This window comes from Haliotis asinina, chromosome 11 (assembly GCF_037392515.1).
Source record: "Haliotis asinina isolate JCU_RB_2024 chromosome 11, JCU_Hal_asi_v2, whole genome shotgun sequence".
Classification (NCBI taxonomy): domain Eukaryota; kingdom Metazoa; phylum Mollusca; class Gastropoda; order Lepetellida; family Haliotidae; genus Haliotis; species Haliotis asinina.
Window position 1 is genome coordinate 31,782,967 of NC_090290.1, and position 19,431 is coordinate 31,802,397.

Consider the following 19,431-nt stretch of genomic DNA (forward strand, 5'->3'; position numbering starts at 1 on the left):
TGTGAATGAATGAAAGAATAAATGATATACCGCGGCCTTCCCTCCCAAAACATGTTAAAGAACGCAAAAGTATCACGAGAACATGTGTTAACATCAGCTGCCCTTTTAAAAAATCTACTTTGAGACATTTTTGTTTACATTAATAATTAATTCAGATATCTCACTGCATGTGGGGAATGGAATGGACTTTAACAAAATGTTAACTGACACTGTCACATTGTCCTCAAAAATAAAGTGTAAAACTGTCAAAAAACATTCTAAAACACCTTTCCAGTTCTGTCAAATAATAAGATCAACAAGAAAGAAAGAAGTTATGGAACTATAACCCTCAAACATCAATGGCAAATCAGATCAGATTGGCAATATGTCACATTTTTCACACGTCAAATACACTCTAACATTCTTTTTTAGATTATGAAACTATCACTGTTACTTGCAAACACATTTCACCTGATAGTATATTCAACTCATAAGAATTAAAGGTGTATGTGAAAGATGTTTTTGAAGTAATAACTAGAAACACTTAAACAACCACATGTAGTATTTCAATGGCGGATCAGAGCAGACTGGGGATACCCGGGTATGTCACATTTTTCACACATGTCAAATACACTCTAACATTCTTTTTTAGATTATGAAACTATCACTATTACTTGCAAACACATTTCACCTAATAGTATATTCCCCTCATATGAATTAAAGGTGTATGTGAAAGATGTTTTTGAAGAAGTAACTAGGACTACTAAAACAACGGCTTATAGCATTTTAATGGCGTATCAGAACAGATCGGCGATATGTTATATTTTTCACACACCTCAATTACACCCTTACAATTTTTTAAGTCATAAAACTGTCACTATTACTTGCAAATACTTTTCAACCAAAAATATGTTTTCCTTCTAAAAATTAAACGAATGTGTGAAAGACGTTTTTATCGGTACAATTTAGTCTATGTTCGCGTCGAATCGAGAATAGAAGCCAGTGAGCAGACTTGAAACTTCATTACAAATCTACTGTCCGAATATGGACACTAACACCAATTATTTGACGTAAACTGAAGTGAATAGTTAACCTATCTTCTACATGTAGGATTTCAGTTGAAAATAAACCGGCTTCAATCTTCTCCCCACTCTATATTGGCTCCCTGGTTACAGGGATTACTCTATATAGTGGGTGGCAAATTTTCGTTTTGATAAGTTTGTTGGTTTCTAAAGGCATAAGTATCCCTTTGTCACAAATTATGGTTCCATCCCCCACAGACTCCCGTTATACCGGCAAATCACGTGATGTCAATACATCGGTCATGTGACTTTTCAAAGATGGCAGCGCCCATATAAGGTGCAGCGAAGTTTGATTTCTACTTGATTATAGATAGCGATCATGACAACGAGAGAAACTTTTGACGATGTATTTGACGACGAAGCAGACGATGAGCCAATTCAACGTCGGGAATGGAGTAAAGTTGAAACGGATCTGAAGAAGGTGGTGTTTTTTTAATGTGATCGAGTGCCAAATACATTTTCGGGTAAAGGGGTCGTTGCCGGCACATGTACTACGGATATATACCCCAGAGAAACTAAAAATTCAGAAACGTACCTAGTACCCTAAAAGTCCGACGATCCCATAATCCGCAAACTGAAACCATTTCAAGGCATTTAATGATGTGTATGTAGTAGCGGACGAGGTTCCAGTTGTATAAATAACACGGAACAGCTACTTGATGGTGAGCTGACAGTATGCACTTTATTAAGCAAGCTCAGATTTTCCAGTCAGTGTTTTCCAGCTCTGTAAATATTATATAAATATACTATTACCATACATGAGATAAATTGATTATACCAGCCATATCACATAATATCTTTGATTTATGCCTGAATAACATAGAAAGGGAACAGTCACTATAGTTAAACTGCAAAAGATTATTTTCTTCATAATAAACTGTATGCCTACAAGGCTGACCCATTGCAACCAAACTTTAAGATCTACAGCCAATATATACAATATGTACAGCTAACTTACCACTGTGTGGCAATGAGGAGGCAGTTCATAACGTTGACAATGTCCAATCAGGATATCCTATAAATGTTACACAACTGTGAACCATGAGGAAATATGGCAATGCATCTATAGGACATAAGTTCATGGATTAGAAGTGAAACTATGACCTTAAAAGCCGTTCTAATATCTGCACATATTAATATACTTACACACTAAATATGAATTTCAATAACACACCATAAATTGCAAGTTAATTTGTTGGTTCAGCAGAGAAATATATCCTATCAATGCATTAGCTTAATGCATTTAATTCTTATATAGCTATACACCGGCATATCTATATATACATAAATATGAGGACAAAACACAAACTGACCTTATATATATAAGCAGAGGTGAAGTCCTCAGCCACTCGGTCCACAAAAAGCCAAACTATTTGCTGAGCAAAGTATTGGACCTCTGACTGGTAACACTCTTATCTTACCACTGCTTGATCAAAAAAAAGTTTAACTGTGGGCAACATGACTTACATAATGGAGAGATAGGAAAAAAAGGCAGACAATGCAGTGCGCTTGGCATTAGATTGAAGCTGGCTGTTGAGGAGTTAATAGTTATGTAAGTGCTGGGTTGAACCTATTGTCAAAGTATTCTAACTATGCTACTTATCTAGCTTGTACATGTACTTGATGAAAGAGAAACAAAATAGATTAAAACATGTTTCTAAAACATTTATACAGAAGTAATAAAATCATCCCGGCCACATGTAGCTGTTCAGGTTCACCGTTCAGCTGACTGCACGTGTTGTTGTGCATCAAGAAACAACCATTACTGTGTATACTCTTTTCTCATATAACGCAATCAAATGCATTTCCGATAAACACAAAAAAGCACATTGCGGAATGGACGCGTCCTAGGGTACGTGTCCGTCAGTCAGAAACGTAGCTGGGCTACACATCCAAAGTGCCTGTGCGAACAACCACCCCATCAGCTATATTTCGTTCAAAAGTTCACTAAGTATTCATCACAGAATCATTCGGTAGATTGTAGTACTAGTAGGATGGGTGTTAAAACTAGCGTTCAAAGAACTGCTTATGAAGGTCCTTTTGAATAAACAACATGCCTGTTCATCAGTCACATCTGGGTTTCCACCTTTTGTCGAAAACGGACTGTAAATTGCATTGTCACTCCCTGCTGTCCAGGTGTTATGTAATATTAACCATAATGCCAGTCACCCTGTACTGTTTACTCATTGGGCCCAGACTTCTATTTCACCTGCCCAAAACAAGTCTTTATGTTTTCATTTCATAATGCCAGCAACTTTGATTCATTTGAATGATTTTACAATCTGTGATACATATGGGTGCTAGTCCAATCGCCCCAGCGACAAAACGTCCCAGCAAATTTGGTCAAAATGCCCTAGATATTTGATCAAATCGCCCCAAGGGGATAGTCAAAATGGCCCAAATTACTTATCATTGTTTAATATATGCCATAAATCCATAGTTTTTGTCAACTTCCATATAATATTCTTTATATGATAATATGTAGTAATATTTCTGATAAATTTCCTATTAGTACACTGATAAGTGTAACAGTAATATTCATGTATAGAAAACATTGCAATTCCAAATATTTGGAAAAGAATGACAAGAATAAATGAACGGTTTGTATAGTATGTTTATTGTAAATGCTGTGAATGCACAGTTTGGTTTTTTGTTGTTTTTTTGTGTGTGTGTGAACAAATGGCATTGTGTAATCTTAACAAGTATGGTAATATATCAAAACTATCTGGAGGTTTTGTTAGACTTATCCTTGTCAAAAAGTGAGGCCGTAAAGGTGTAGATTTCACCAACAAGTATGGTGGAATACAGACCAAAACAATTTAAAGCTTTTGTTAATTACTCTTGTCAAGCAGTGAGGCTGTAAATGCATAGGTTTTGTCAACAAGTGTGGTAAAATGCTTATGAAACTATCCTGGGGTTTTGTTTTATCTCTTGTAAAAACTTGTGTAAATAGATGTACTATTAAAACATGTTCACTAAACACAAGAAACAAGATGTTGTGTCGACAGCAAGAAGCACAGCTGCCTGCTACTGTCATTCAGAAGGGAACTAACTTCACACCCAGTGATATGCCTCACAACCATACTGCTAAACCTGGCAAGTTTCAAGCATCACACGTAGAGGTCCAGGTAAGCCTCTTTTTAGTCTTAAGCTTTGCAGCTTTATTGTTTCTTTAATTATGTAATCCAATTAACATCAAGAGCTTCTTCTAGTTAATCTCAACTATGATCAGGAAGCTCTCACAACCCAATTCGCCTTTATAAAACTTCATAAAGAGGCAATATTATTTCATCAGTATCTAAACTACTACTGCGTTATGATAAATTTCAGTTGATCAGATAAAGGGGACACCACAATGGAGTTATTCAAGTCAGCTGCAACTGTTGTGGAGGATGTGGTATATATACCACATAAACCATAAAGCAGCCAGATGCTCCAAGTGGAGCTAGAGAGAACATGGATCAGCCAACAAGGAATAGACCAAGGATCCACAGGATTTGGATTTTGAGTTTCTTGCTCTTCATCGCTGCTTCAAAGATCCGCCAGACGTTTGAAGAGCTGGCCGTCACCCGTAGCAACAAGCCTCGTCAGCTTGTGGGTTACATCAGAGACCACACAATAGATTATATGGTCTCTGGTTACACAAGGACCCAATGGGTTCACAAAAGAACCTGTCCCCCTTCAAGTCTATTCTGCTTCTGACAGACAACAAGAACAAACAATCATATTGAAGGTAAATATCTTTTAAATAATATTTCTTGCAGCTGTTTAAGCTATGTTTAATTTACAAATATTCAATAAATAATGAATTAATGTGAGTTAATCATGTTCAGCATGACAACATTTCAGGTTGGCACGGGCACCTAAACGCAAAAGTCGGGGAGCAACAGCTGGGACTATACCGACTTATCAAAGCCCTGCATTGGTAGGCATCCCTGCTCCCAATCAAGGTCCTCCTGCTGAAGGAGAGCAAAGTGAGAGCAAGAATCTGGGACCAGTCAACCACAGCTGAGGAGATCTTTGCTCTTTGAACAGAATTCATGGAACACCAAATTTCAGTTCAGCATCTGCATTCATGGACCTGTCCACCATGCAGACTAAAGTTAAAACTGAAAGAAAGACATGTGATTTCCTGTATGAGGAACTTCTGTATGAGGGTTATAATGTCCCAGTTGACAAAAGTCTAGATAGTTTTTATACGTATTGTACCATACTTGTTCTGAATACTCAGTGCCATTTGTTGACAAAAACTATGCATTTACAGCATTTACGATAAACATATTATACAAACCTTTCATTTATTCTTGTCATTCTGCACAAAATAACTGCTATTGCAGCGTTGTCTATACACAAATGTTACTTTTGCTTTTATCAGTTTACCAATAGGAAATTTATCAGAAATATTGCTGCATAACATTATGGGAAGAATTTTATAAGAAACTTGATAAAAACTAAGCATTTATGGCATATATTAAACCATATTAAGTAATTTGGGGCATTTTGACTACCCCCTTGGGGTGATTTGACCAAACCTGGGGCGATTTGACCAAATATCTAGGGCATTTTGACCAAATTTGCTGGGGCATTTTGTCGCTGGGGCAATTTGACAGGTACCCATACATATACTATAAAAAAATGTAAAATAATTGCATATGTACCTGTTACAGTCATTCTCTAACCCTAAAGCTGATTCTCAAATTCAACTTCTAGACTTTTGTGAATTCTATAAAAATTATGTTTAGTTTGGCTCCTTGAGTTTTTGTGACTACTAGATCAGATTCCTACAGTTAAGCTGTTTGAAACATTCTAATCAGTGTTGTTTTTGAGTATTTGAGGCTGCTTTGTAAGTTAAAATGATTGTATAGATCAGCAATAATAAAGTGCCATGCTACCATTATTGTATAACATTTGGTATTGTTTTAGTGATAAACAAAGTCTAACTACATTGGCCAATGTGGTGAGATATCAAAGGCCTTTTGACTTTGCTGCAGTGGTAAAGTGGCCTTTGTAAAAAGTCAAACAAGCTGAGGCTTAGTCGGTCGTACAAACTCGGAAGCAAATATCTCCAAGAAAGCCCATGCAATTCTACAAAATGTAGCAAGTCTAGATTCCCCGAGCGAAAATGAAGAAAGTCTCAGGGCTCCATTTCATTATATCATATTTTTTTTACTATTAACTTTCTGAGTAAAATATATTCATTTCAGAGACTAGTTGTTAGCCTAGCTGAGACTATCAATGCCAACATGGTGGAACTACAGATGGTCAAATCAAATCATTTACTAATAAAAGCAACCACAGACAATTTACTATCATATTAAAAATTATCAACTGAACTGAGAGGAATGTTTCTTTCCTTACCCTGCATTTCTTCTGCATAAGGCATGCTGTAAGATAAGTATGATGTTTCCAGACACAGAAATATGTTGAAATATATTGACATGACCCCATAGTCTTTAGGCACAGGAACATGTAGGGTCAATATAAAATCATGGCTTCATCTGTATCAAATAAAACAAAGAAAGAAGAAAGGTTGGAAGGTTCAGATCCGCATAGACTGGGATTGGGTGGTTACAATGAGTTGTAAACTCATTTGTCCATTGTTGAAGCTTGACTATCAGCATGTATATGTCAGTGTTCCATTATCTGGTCAAAGTTATCATCATTTAGTTGTTAAATTATCTACTGTGGTCATTGTGATGAAAAACAAGACTCATCTCATCATTATGTTTTGCCAGGTATAGAGTGATTATTGCCTGGTATGTATGTTGCAGGGAGGTTATCGCGCAGGTGTCGAGTCGGGGCAGGAAAGCACTTTGCAGTCTGGTTTCAATGCTGGCTATAATCAGGCTGTCAGCATTTGTTTGAAAATGGGACATCTGAGAGGAAAACTCAGGTGATCTTTTTTTTGTGTGATATTTACAGATCCTCAGGAAACTAAATAGTATCTACTTTTGTAGCTATATTTTGTGTTTTTACTGTCATCAAGGAATAAATGCAAAATTCAGAGTACATAGTTGTCTACATTGTTTGTATGCATGATTATCTGTGTGATAAAGAGTAATAGGATCGGTATGCAGGATTATCTGTGTGATGAAGAGTAATAGGATCGGTATGCAGGATTATCTGTGTGATAAAGAGTAATAGGATCGGTATGCAGGATTATCTGTGTGATGAAGAGTAATAGGATCGGTATGCAGGATTATCTGTGTGATGAAGAGTAATAGGATCGGTATGCAGGATTATCTGTGTGATAAAGAGTAATAGGATCGGTATGCAGGATTATCTGTGTGATAAAGAGTAATAGGATCGGTATGCAGGATTATCTGTGTGATGAAGAGTAATAGGATCGGTATGCAGGATTATCTGTGTGATAAAGAGTAATAGGATCGGTATGCAGGATTATCTGTGTGATAAAGAGTAATAGGATCGGAATGCAGGATTATCTGTGTGATAAAGAGTAATAGGATCGGAATGCAGGATTATCTGTGTGATAAAGAGTAATAGGATCGGTATGCAGGATTATCTGTGTGATGAAGAGTAATAGGATCGGTATGCAGGATTATCTGTGTGATGAAGAGTAATAGGATCGGTATGCAGGATTATCTGTGTGATGAAGAGTAATAGGATCGGAATGCAGGATTATCTGTGTGATAAAGAGTAATAGGATCGGAATGCAGGATTATCTGTGTGATAAAGAGTAATAGGATCGGTATGCAGGATTATCTGTGTGATGAAGAGTAATAGGATCGGAATGCAGGATTATCTGTGTGATGAAGAGTAGTAGGATCGGTATGCAGGATTATCTGTGTGATAAAGAGTAATAGGATCGGTATGCAGGATTATCTGTGTGATAAAGAGTAATAGGATCGGTATGCAGGATTATCTGTGTGATAAAGAGTAATAGGATCGGTATGCAGGATTATCTGTGTGATAAAGAGTAATAGGATCGGTATGCAGGATTATCTGTGTGATGAAGAGTAATAGGATCGGTATGCAGGATTATCTGTGTGATGAAGAGTAATAGGATCGGAATGCAGGATTATCTGTGTGATAAAGAGTAATAGGATCGGAATGCAGGATTATCTGTGTGATGAAGAGTAATAGGATCGGTATGCAGGATTATCTGTGTGATAAAGAGTAATAGGATCGGTATGCAGGATTATCTGTGTGATAAAGAGTAATAGGATCGGAATGCAGGATTATCTGTGTGATAAAGAGTAATAGGATCGGAATGCAGGATTATCTGTGTGATACAGTGTAATGAAATTGGTATGCAGGATTATCTGTGTGATAAAGAGTAATAGGATCGGAATGCAGGATTATCTGTGTGATAAAGAGTAATAGGATCGGAATGCAGGATTATCTGTGTGATGAAGAGTAATAGGATCGGTATGCAGGATTATCTGTGTGATAAAGAGTAATAGGATCGGTATGCAGGATTATCTGTGTGATAAAGAGTAATAGGATCGGTATGCAGGATTATCTGTGTGATAAAGAGTAATAGGATCGGTATGCAGGATTATCTGTGTGATGAAGAGTAATAGGATCGGTATGCAGGATTATCTGTGTGATGAAGAGTAATAGGATCGGTATGCAGGATTATCTGTGTGATGAAGAGTAATAGGATCGGAATGCAGGATTATCTGTGTGATGAAGAGTAATAGGATCGGTATGCAGGATTATCTGTGTGATAAAGAGTAATAGGATCGGTATGCAGGATTATCTGTGTGATAAAGAGTAATAGGATCGGAATGCAGGATTATCTGTGTGATAAAGAGTAATAGGATCGGAATGCAGGATTATCTGTGTGATAAAGAGTAATAGGATCGGTATGCAGGATTATCTGTGTGATACAGTGTAATGAAATTGGTATGCATGATTATCTTTGTGATACACGGCAGTAAGATTTGCACAAGGCTTTCATTGTTGATAGTTTACTAAGTTAGTTAACTAAACCTCTGTGAGTATTCATTTTGGTTGCATTTGATGAAAAACATCATCATCTAATTCTGACATAGTGAAAACGTATCTAACTAAAGATCTCATATTGACAACCACCTACAGCAGAGAATCAAAATGTTTTATTTAAAAGCCACAGGGCAAGTCACTTTAAGAAAGTAACTTGCCCTGACTAATTTTCCACTTGCCCTGATATTTTTACATAATCAAGATAATGTAATTATGAAAGAATATTTCAGCATCGTACTTGATGTTAATGTTTAGTGGACTATTTATTGAGAAGTGATAAGTAGCAAAGAAAGATTACTCACCTTTATTATTATTGTGAAATTTAATAGCTACATTTTGAGCAGATATGAAATGAAATCCAAGTTCATTTGCAGTTTGAAACCATAAGCAGAAATTATCTAGTTGCACACACACACTTAGAGAAATTATCTAAGATACCATCATTTGACTGCCAGAAATGAAAACTGACTTCTCTGGAGCGTCCAGCAATAGGATCTTTGAACCCTTGTACAGCATGTTCAGCTTGACCTGATCAAGTGAATAGTAATGTATCGAGTGACCATGTCACAGCTGTTTTGGTCTGTTATTGTGAAGGGGTGCACCTTTGTCAGTTGACTGTTAACATGTCCGAACAGGCGAGACAAGGCTGCCATTTGACATCTCATCATGCTCATTGTCGAGAAATTGTCAGCAATGTCCTAACTTCTAAGAAAGAAGCTACAGATGGTTTAATATTTCTCATGTATGCCTGCTTCATACGAAAGAAACATTTATAACATTTCCTGCTCCCCTATTTAATGAAGTGAAGTTGACCAGCTTTTTGTGCCATTTGACCTCCCAGGTCATGTATATGCTCATATCAAGCTGAACAAACTGTAAGTATGAATGCCATGTTGGACTGATCTCCTGTGTTTGGTTGCAGTGCTCATTTGTCATGGAGGAGCAGAGAGGCAACAACACCAGAAAGTGAAAAGCAGCGTGGTGAAATAGAATTTTTGCTGAAGGAAATTTCCCAGTTTGAAAAGGAATTAGTTAAAATAGCCAAACAAAGAACATCTCTAGTGGAGGAAATGAGTAAATCCAAACCACTCTGTTTATCAGACAGTTCTAACTTTACTGGACTGGATGCTGGTGGTGATGAACACAAACTGGCTGACTCTCCACTTGTCAGTGGTAATAATAAACATTGCCCAGAGTCTGTAAATACTATGCCAAAAGCAAGTAGTGAAGAAAGGAAATGTGATCAAAGGGAAACAACTCTTCTGTGGTCAGGATCAGACATCACATCCAGTGACAGTTTAAGTGCAGAAGCCAATGTTAAGTATGAACACTTCTTTAGAGAAGCTAAAAGACTAATTAATTAGTAGATATCTTGGAATAAAAACCAGGGTAATGAAAAGAGCTCATCAGATAACGGTTTCCAGTGTTCTGGATGGGCACAAGAGTCATCAGCAGATTTGTATTTGCACTGTCTCAATGTAGTTACTAAGCTGATGATGGCACCTTGAATCATGTTGCAGTTATAGTGTTCACATTGTACATCACAGAGTGTGGAACCTGCATTGATAAGTCCATGACTGCATGATGTGCCTTCAAACCAACAGAAGTTGAGATAGAAAATGAAAATATCTGCTGATATTTTAGTCCTTTCATTGGTGGTGTGCAGATGCTACTATTGCAACAGTCTCCTGTCTGGCGCAACACAAATTCACCATTGCAAACTTCAACATGTCCAGAACACTGCTACGAGAATTGTGACTGTAACACAGAACTTATTTCAAAATCCTCTGCTTCATTTTCAGTTGTCTTCATCATAATGCACAAGAACTTATCAACAATTTTGTCTTCAAGAACTAGTAGAAAATTATACTCCAAGCAGACACCTTGTACAGAACACAAAAGCCTGTTAACTGTCCCAGAAGTGAGAACATCACAACCTGACAAAAAGACTTTTACTGACAGAGCATCAGTCCTATGGAACAGCCAGCTACAATACCTGAGAGACAGTACAGACTTGACTCCTTTGAGGTCACAGCTTAGGTCTATCTCCTCTCTAGCCTTTTCTGATGGTGTGTTGTCCATGCAGTCAGTAACAGATACATATGCACATTACAAGTGTTCTGTTATTATATCACTGCATGTCCACAACATGAAGAAGGAACTGTCTATGTGATTTTAGTCCCATACCATACCACTCTGTTGAAACCCATGACCACATCCAGACAACGAGATTCATATCCTTTAAAAAAAACAGCATCTTAAAATGTAAACCACTTAAACAGGTGCCAAGTTTTCAGTTTTTGTGTCAGGAGCTAAAAACATATTATGAACTGACAAAATATTCTGCTGTGGTAAGTTCAAGAATCGATCATTGTTTCATATTCTGGTCGATTTGCCACCATCTGTTTGCTGAATGATGTTTTAACTTCTGCATGATGTATTCTGTATGATGTTTTCTAAATGAAGTCTGCAATGTGTATTTAAGCATGACTGGAGTCCATGTACCAATGTAAAAATGGAAAATAAAAGAATTATCAACGAAATGACCACATGTATGGTATTGAGAAACCAAGAAACATAAATAGTAATAATCGGGGGTAACTGGATGCACGACTTGTATACGTACTGATCACCGATCATCTACCCAATATCGTCACCAAGCCAAGTTTACAGTCACGAGAGACGCATCCCTAACACCATGACAAGAAGGCAACAGTTGTTGCCTCCAAACACTAAAAGGTCGTTTTGTCAGACCTGTATGTTCCTCGCCCTGGCCTTAGATTCAATTGTCACAATGCCATATGTTCGTTCATGTGTGGTGGCCCGTCCATATTTATACTGCAGTATAGTAAAGTTCTCGAGGAGACGCGGCGAAGGATATTGGAATATCTCCAGAACACCACCTCCCCAGCCTTACCTCTGTTATCGGTACCTTCTGGCGGGGAGAACTGGATCGTGTCTTTCTAAGCTACAATTGTTGTGGGAAATATTTTATGGCCGTTTCAGCTACTTCCTGTCTCATCTGCTGTAAGATAACTTTGGTGGAATGCAAAATACACGTTCGTTGCCTCGAAGTGTGGCAAAGGTAAGATATGAATAGACGGTATATTGGTTGTCTAATTCAACTACAATGTCACCTTTGGTCCGACGTGGATGATAAAGGCGTTAAATGTCAGTTCACTAATCGTATTTGATCAGATGCTTTTACTGTTTCAATGAAACTTTGGCTTCACGAATGTAGTGAGACTAGTGCGAGAACAAACTGAATTACAGGATCCTATTCGTACAGATTGTACTTTCAAAATGCCACAGATGTTTGAATTGTTCTTAAGCATTAAACAAATGTACGAAAATGAACTAATAGCGGGGAGACTGTAGATGTTGAGAGGTTATAGATTATCACTGCTAACATGTCACCACATATAGTTAGTTACCCTGAAACTGCTAAATATTTAAAGAGTGCGTTTCTGTTAGTGATGGTGATTTCATGTAATATAGCCAACCACACATCAGCTACAGTGTCAGAAGAGTGCGCCTTTAAGCAATAATTCTAGCTACGATGACATCACCGACCCCGGCCACGTGTAGAGACATATGTTTGCGTGTTCTCTACTGGCTAGCGACCAGTTATCGCCGCATACCAGTTACCGCCAACACCTGGCTGTAGCTTGCGCAGACAGCTTTACTTGTACTTCTGTAGGATTTCACATATTGACACATCCAAAAAACGATTGGTTACAAGAGTTAAAATTATTGTGAGTATTTTACGTTTTACGTCTGTTACGTTACTAATATACTCGTAAATCACTCTGAAGACGTGACCATTAATGTGTTGACTTGAAATTTCATAAACGATGAGAATTGAATTAAAATGACCCAGGCTGTGCTGTGAATCTATGACTTGACAATTCAGTCCATAAAAAGTGCAGATTTTTAATTAGTCTGAACATACCCATAAAGCCAACATTTAATCACTTAACTTTGAATTGACTCAAATTTCTATCTCCATTTTATGGACTCGACAGATACCATGCAGATGATACTGACAAAATATAACTGTCAATTTTCACCTTTATCTTTTTATTTTTCCACGAGAAAACAAACATTGCGAAAATTGCAAACTACTACTGGAAATGTCAACTTTCATAAGTTCAACCCGACGGTGAGATCTCCATATTCTCATCAGCTTATATCAGCATCCGTCAACATTCACAGTGAGAGCGAGTTTTGTTCTTTTAAATTTCTTTTTAAAAACAACAAAAAACAAACAAAAAACAAAAAACAAAAAAAACAAACAAAAACCCAACCAAATTCCAATTATGAAATTTCTTCAATATCCCAAAGTTCGAAGCACAACAGTTTCATTATCAAGTTTATGTCAAATCAGGTGAATGACATAAAAAAATCACTACAGGAAAAAATAAAAAATAAACTACCGCGCTCCCTTTTGACCCCGTTTCGGAGAAATACGATCAGCAACTGTTAACAAGCAGAAAACATCTGTGAATAGCTGATCTATCATCAAAACAAATTTTCATTCATTCTGATAAGAAATAATGGAGCAAATCGTTAAAAACCGCTTAAAATGGCGATAACTGGTCTCTAGCCAGTATAGTTGGTTGGTGGAAGCGCTTGGCGAACATTGATCACACCAGGGGACACAACTCTTCCTACCTTTATTTCATCGCAAATCCGAGCACACATGGTTTCGAGATATTGTCAGTGTCTTTCAAATATGCTGGTTTGTTTATTTTCTAAACATACAGTAAGAACTACCTGTACATAAAAACTAACTGAGAACAAGAACAAATCATTGCAATTAAATTCCTGTATATCGAGTCTGTATATTGTTGTCAAATGTTTCGCCCACAGGGGCATGTATCGCTTTGAAACAGCGTTCGAAAGACATAGATGTATAGGCCCTACCCTAGTACTTATGTATCGCTTTGAAACGGCATTCGAAAGACATATAGATGTATAGACCCTACCCTAGTACTAATATAGTACCCTACCCTAGTACTTATGTATCGCGTTGAAACGGCGTTCGAAAGACATATAGATGTATAGACCCTACCCTAGACATATAGATGTATAGACCCTACCCTAGTAATTATGTAGTACTAGGGTAGGGTCTATATATCTATATGTCTTTCGAACGCCGTTTCAAAGCGATACAAGCCCCTGTAAGTACTAGGGTAGGGTCTATACATCTATATATCTTTCGAACGCCGTTTCAAAGCGATACAAGCCCCTGTGGTTTCGCCCATAAATACAAAATAATAATAATAATAATAATAATAAATAAATAAACAAATAATTATGAATGACAAACTCGTTCAACATAAACAAAATACATGTATTTGAGTTGTGCTTCCGTTGACTGCCACCCCCACCATAATCTCATGTTTATATCCTACTGCAAAATGTTCTATAAATATTGAGTGATGCATGGCGTGATAGATTGATTCTATACTCCAGACCGTATTGTTTCTGTCCGTATTATTACAACTATATTTAGCAATAAATCGATATCCTGTTGACTAGACAATACAACCTGTTCACGGATATATCAAAGTATTGTTACTTCCATGCACGTCAAAACACAAAATGAAGAGCGTTGTAATGCCCTAGACCCTCGAAAACATGAAATACGGCGAATGTCAATATATTTTCAACTGGTTTTAGCATGATGTACACGGTTAGACAATTTCCTCTAATGACAAAACACGCACTTGATGTCATGAATGGGATCTTGGTGTAGGTGCGTTTGATACTGAAGTGTAGGCCTTATCATACGTGCATGGGCAAAACTAGGATTCTATCGATCTTGTACTGCAAATAAGATGACAGCGTTACCATTTATGAGTTTTGATCAATCTTCTTGTCATTCGTGACCATTCGGCCAGACTTGCAAACATTGGTGTAAAGTGTAAAGGCGTAATTGTGGCATATATTGCGCGTAAAGGTCATCCAGATAACTTGGGTTGAGACAATGTATTACACATGGAAATACACGGTGAAATCATATGAAGCACTGAATAGTGTCTGTCACAGTTGGCCGCGTCCTTGTCATTTGTGTTTCGTGTTACTACTCGAGAAAGTGTCATAATTTGACAATGAATCTTACAGAATTACAATATTTTGAACATACGCACTATTACGTTTGCCTTGTCACTTCACCAGTATTCCTTCCAGGTACAAACCGTTGACAAGCTGCGTTCTGTAGCAGCTGTCATGTTCATTGTAAGATGCGATAAGGCTACAAAGACATAAACAATAGTAGGGTGCGTGTAGAAATACAACAGTAGGTTCTCTAGAGACATACAACAGTTACATCTGTAGAGATATACAACAGTAGGGCGAGAAGAGAAATACAACAGTTGGGTCTGTAGAGATATACAACAGTAGGGTGAGGAGAGACATACAACAGTTGGGTCTGTAGAGATATACAACAGTAGGGTGAGGAGAGAAATACAACAGTTGGGTCTGTAGAGATATACAACAGTAGGGCGAGGAGAGACATACAACAGTTGGGTCTGTAGAGATATACAACAGTAGGGTGAGGAGAGAAATACAAACTGGCCACTAACATTGCCTGAAGTGCACGAGTGGTTACCAATGTTTGTACCTCTCTCGTATGAAATGCTTTTTAATACGCTCGATTTGATTGGTTTGCCACGAATCTTGGCTGCTTGGCAATAATGGCGTACGATAAGAGTACAAGTCTTCCTGTAGGTCACAGAAACAGGGGAGGGGTTGAGAGATCTAGAGAATGACTAAATTCTCAAGGACAATTTGAGTATTTTTACGAAGCTCTTACCATGCATCAAAGAATTTTACATTCTATTCTGTTAAGATATTTTTGATATGAAATGTGTTATCCAGCAAAGGAACAAATTCCGAACAACTAATGTGTTTTGCGCTATATTGTTTTCTTTCTTCATTAAGAAACACACAGGCGTTTTCAGGAGTTCACTTAGATATAGTTCGTCATCAATTGTCATTGAAACTTTTCCTATGTTTGAAGTTTATCGTGTCTTCGTTGCTGTGTACTGCGCATCCTGAAATATGTTCGTAAACGTTTGTCATAAAAAACAGTAAACGATACACGAAAAGCGCACGCAGAAAAAAGGTTTCCGCCTATTGCATGTGCAATGCGTCGGAAACATGAGTAGAGACATCGACGATAAAGGCCAAATCATATTCATCATTCCATTACGAAATGTCGACGTAAGCGAACATTAAAAGTACCAATATTGAATTTTACTGATGGAAATATCGCCATTGGACGTTTGGAATCAGGGAGTCTGTCTGCCGTTGCAAGACGCTTCACCGTTCACCACAGCACCACATGTCGATCATGGCAGCGATATACCCGTTTCACTTCGTCCCAAGTGTAAGAACAAAAATGACCACTCCTGCTCTGGACCAAGTCATACGGGTGTTTCGCCGATTTGCTGCAGCAATGGACAGTGCAGCACCGATGCTTGGTCTTCGAAGAATTGACGACCAAACCATCAGAATCGTCTGAGAGGAGTGGGAATCCGAGCATATCGACCAAAAGATGGATCTGTCCTGACACGACTACACCGACAATGATGTGTCCAATGGTGCAACATGGTACAGACATGGAACCTGGGGAAGTGGCAACGCGTTAAGCTGAACGATCAATTGCGTTTCACCATGCAATTGAGGGGATTGAACACAATGTGTCTATCGATGTCGACACGAACGGCCGAGTTGCGTTCGACAGGTGGACAGATGTGGTAAAGATAGCATGAGGATCTGAGAAGCCATGCAGATCAGAACTGATGGTGGTTAAATTACATGATCTCCTTAGTTAGTCATGAAATTGATTTTACGCGCGTTTCAAGTATTAATATATAGCTTCATTAAATGATCGTCTACATTGTAATTGTCCACACACTGACGGTATATATGTCAGAGAAAACACTTCTCCTCGCTTCTTCTCCTCTCTCTGGATTTCCCACCCAGTCCTGTTTGACATTGTTTACCAAAACCTCGGAGGCGTGTTTTCTCCTATACGCATCACCCATACCCGACCCCTCAGTATAACCCATACCCGGCCTCTTATTATCACTCACACCTGACCCCTCAGTATCACCCATACCCCTCACCCACACCCGTCTCCTCAGTATCATCCATACCCAGCCCCTCAGTATCACCCACCCTCGACCCCTCAGTAACACCCACATCCGACCCTCAGTATCACCCATACCCCTCACTCACATCCGTCTCCTCAGTATCATCCATACTCAGCCCCTCAGTATCACCCATACCTCACCCCTCAGTAACACCCACATCCGACCCTCAGTATAACCCATACCCCTCACCCACATCTGTCTCCTCAGTATCATCCATACCCAGCCCCTCAGTATCACCCACCCTCGACCCGCCAGTAACACCCACATCCGACCCTCAGTATCACCCATACCCCTCACCCACATCCGTCTCCTCAGTATCATCCATACCCAGCCCCTCAGTATCACCCACCCTCGACCCCTCAGTAACACCCACATCCGACCCTCAGTATAACCCATACCCCTCACCCACATCCGTCTCCTTAGTATCATCCATACCCAGCCCCTCAGTATCACCCACCCTCGACCCGTCAGTAACACCCACATCCGACCCTCAGTATAACCCATACCCGGCCTCTTATTATCTCTCACACCTGACCCCTCAGTATCACCCATACCCCTCACCCACACCCGTCTCCTCAGTATCATCCATGCCCAGCCCCTCAGTATCACCCACCCTCGACCCCTCAGTAACACCCACATCCGACCCTCAGTATCACCCATACCCCTCACCCACACCCGTCTCATCAGTATCATCCATACCCAGCCCCTCAGTATCACCCATACCTCACCCCTCATCATCATCCACACCTGACCCCTCAGTAACACCCATACCCAGTTACTCGGTATCACACATACCCGACCCCTCAGTAACACCCATACTCGGTCCCTAAGTATTACCCATACCGGGTCCCTCAGTATCGCACATACCCTACCGCTCAGTATTTCCCATACCTGACCCCTCAATAACACCCATAGCTTGTCCCTCAGTATCACCCATACCCGAGCCCACTGTATCACCCATACCCGGTCCCCCCTTATCACTCATACCCGACCCCTTAGTATCACCCACATCCGAACCTTCAGTAGAACCCATAATGGAGCCCTCACCCACACCCGGCCCCTCAGCTACACCCACATCCGTTCACTCACAGTATCACCTGTAACCGACACCTCATTATCACCCATACACAGCCCCTCAGTATCACCCATACACGATCCCTCTGTATCATCCTTACCCGACCAATCATTATCACTCACACCCGTGACCTCAGTATCACCCATACAGGCAAACTGTAGCGCAAATGGGGTTGCGCAACATAGAGAAAATGACTAGTCTTCTTACATGCACGCGAAGCGAGGAAGGTACGTTGCCCGCCTTTGCATGTCAAATTAAAATTTCGCCACCATCAAAGGTATACACTCATTTTTTCACCTGGTTGTACTCTCACATCACCCCATGTTGAACAATTGCTCTCGTGAAATATTTTTTATTCAACATTTTAAGCTCAACTTGTGGTATATCTGACCGTTCTTCGCCTCCATTCCCCCTTCCAGCTTCCGGTTCAACGGAGTAAAGGAACTAGAGGGTATTATTCCATACGGAATACTTACAGTTGCCTCCCTGTCTAAGTAAACTTAAAGGGGCACTAATGCGGAGCAATTTCCGTGGACTGGTGTAAACTTTTGTTATTGTTTTTCTCCCGTGAGTACCCGGATGATATCCCAGAATTCGTGACTGGTTCGTGACCTCTGCTGCGCAGTCCGTAGGCGCAACTGATAGTTTAATTATAGACAGATCAGCTGAGGTGAAGTCATTTTTTACTTCATTACAAATGTATTATGAAAACAAATGAAACACTTTGAAGGTTAATCATCTGCCAGTGGTAGAAATGGTAAAAAAAACTATTAGGACGGAAAAATAACGAAGCCAATGTACGTCTCTATATTTTGCCTCTATATATTAGTTTATTGTCATATTTGTATGATTCTGAAAATTAATAAAAGAACACACGATCTGCTTATACTCATAGTAAATTTCTAACATAACTTCAACATTTATACATTGTATAGATTGCCAATGTGGATCCTATTTCACACACATACGCGATCTAGTGTCTGTTTTCTGTCATACAGATTCTGCTGAATGCTACAACAAATAAATTAAAACAAAATGCAAATAATGAATGTAAAACAGACTAATTTTATAGCAACAATGTCAGGCTACTACCTTGTTCAGGAGTGTATCCATCAATATCCACGTAAAAGAAATCGTATTCCATTCATCTGCAGCTAGTAAA

General features: G+C 38.9%; 1 protein-coding gene across 2 annotated transcripts; it reads left to right on the forward strand.

Annotated features, from left to right (window-relative positions):
• Window positions 1-1,291: 1,291 nt before the first annotated feature.
• On the forward strand, window positions 1,292-11,572 carry LOC137255893 (uncharacterized). 2 transcript variants are annotated; one of them, XM_067793474.1, is made up of 4 exons: window positions 1,304-1,482; window positions 6,833-6,954; window positions 9,952-10,350; window positions 10,832-11,572. In XM_067793474.1, exons 1-4 carry the CDS (start codon window positions 1,381-1,383, stop codon window positions 10,884-10,886), a joined length of 678 nt encoding a protein of 225 aa, XP_067649575.1. In that variant the 5' UTR covers window positions 1,304-1,380; the 3' UTR covers window positions 10,887-11,572. The 2 variants fall into 2 exon arrangements, with proteins under 2 accessions (XP_067649576.1, XP_067649575.1); XM_067793475.1 differs by having other exon boundaries at window positions 1,292-1,482; window positions 9,952-11,572.
• The last annotated feature ends 7,859 nt before the right edge of the window (window positions 11,573-19,431 follow it).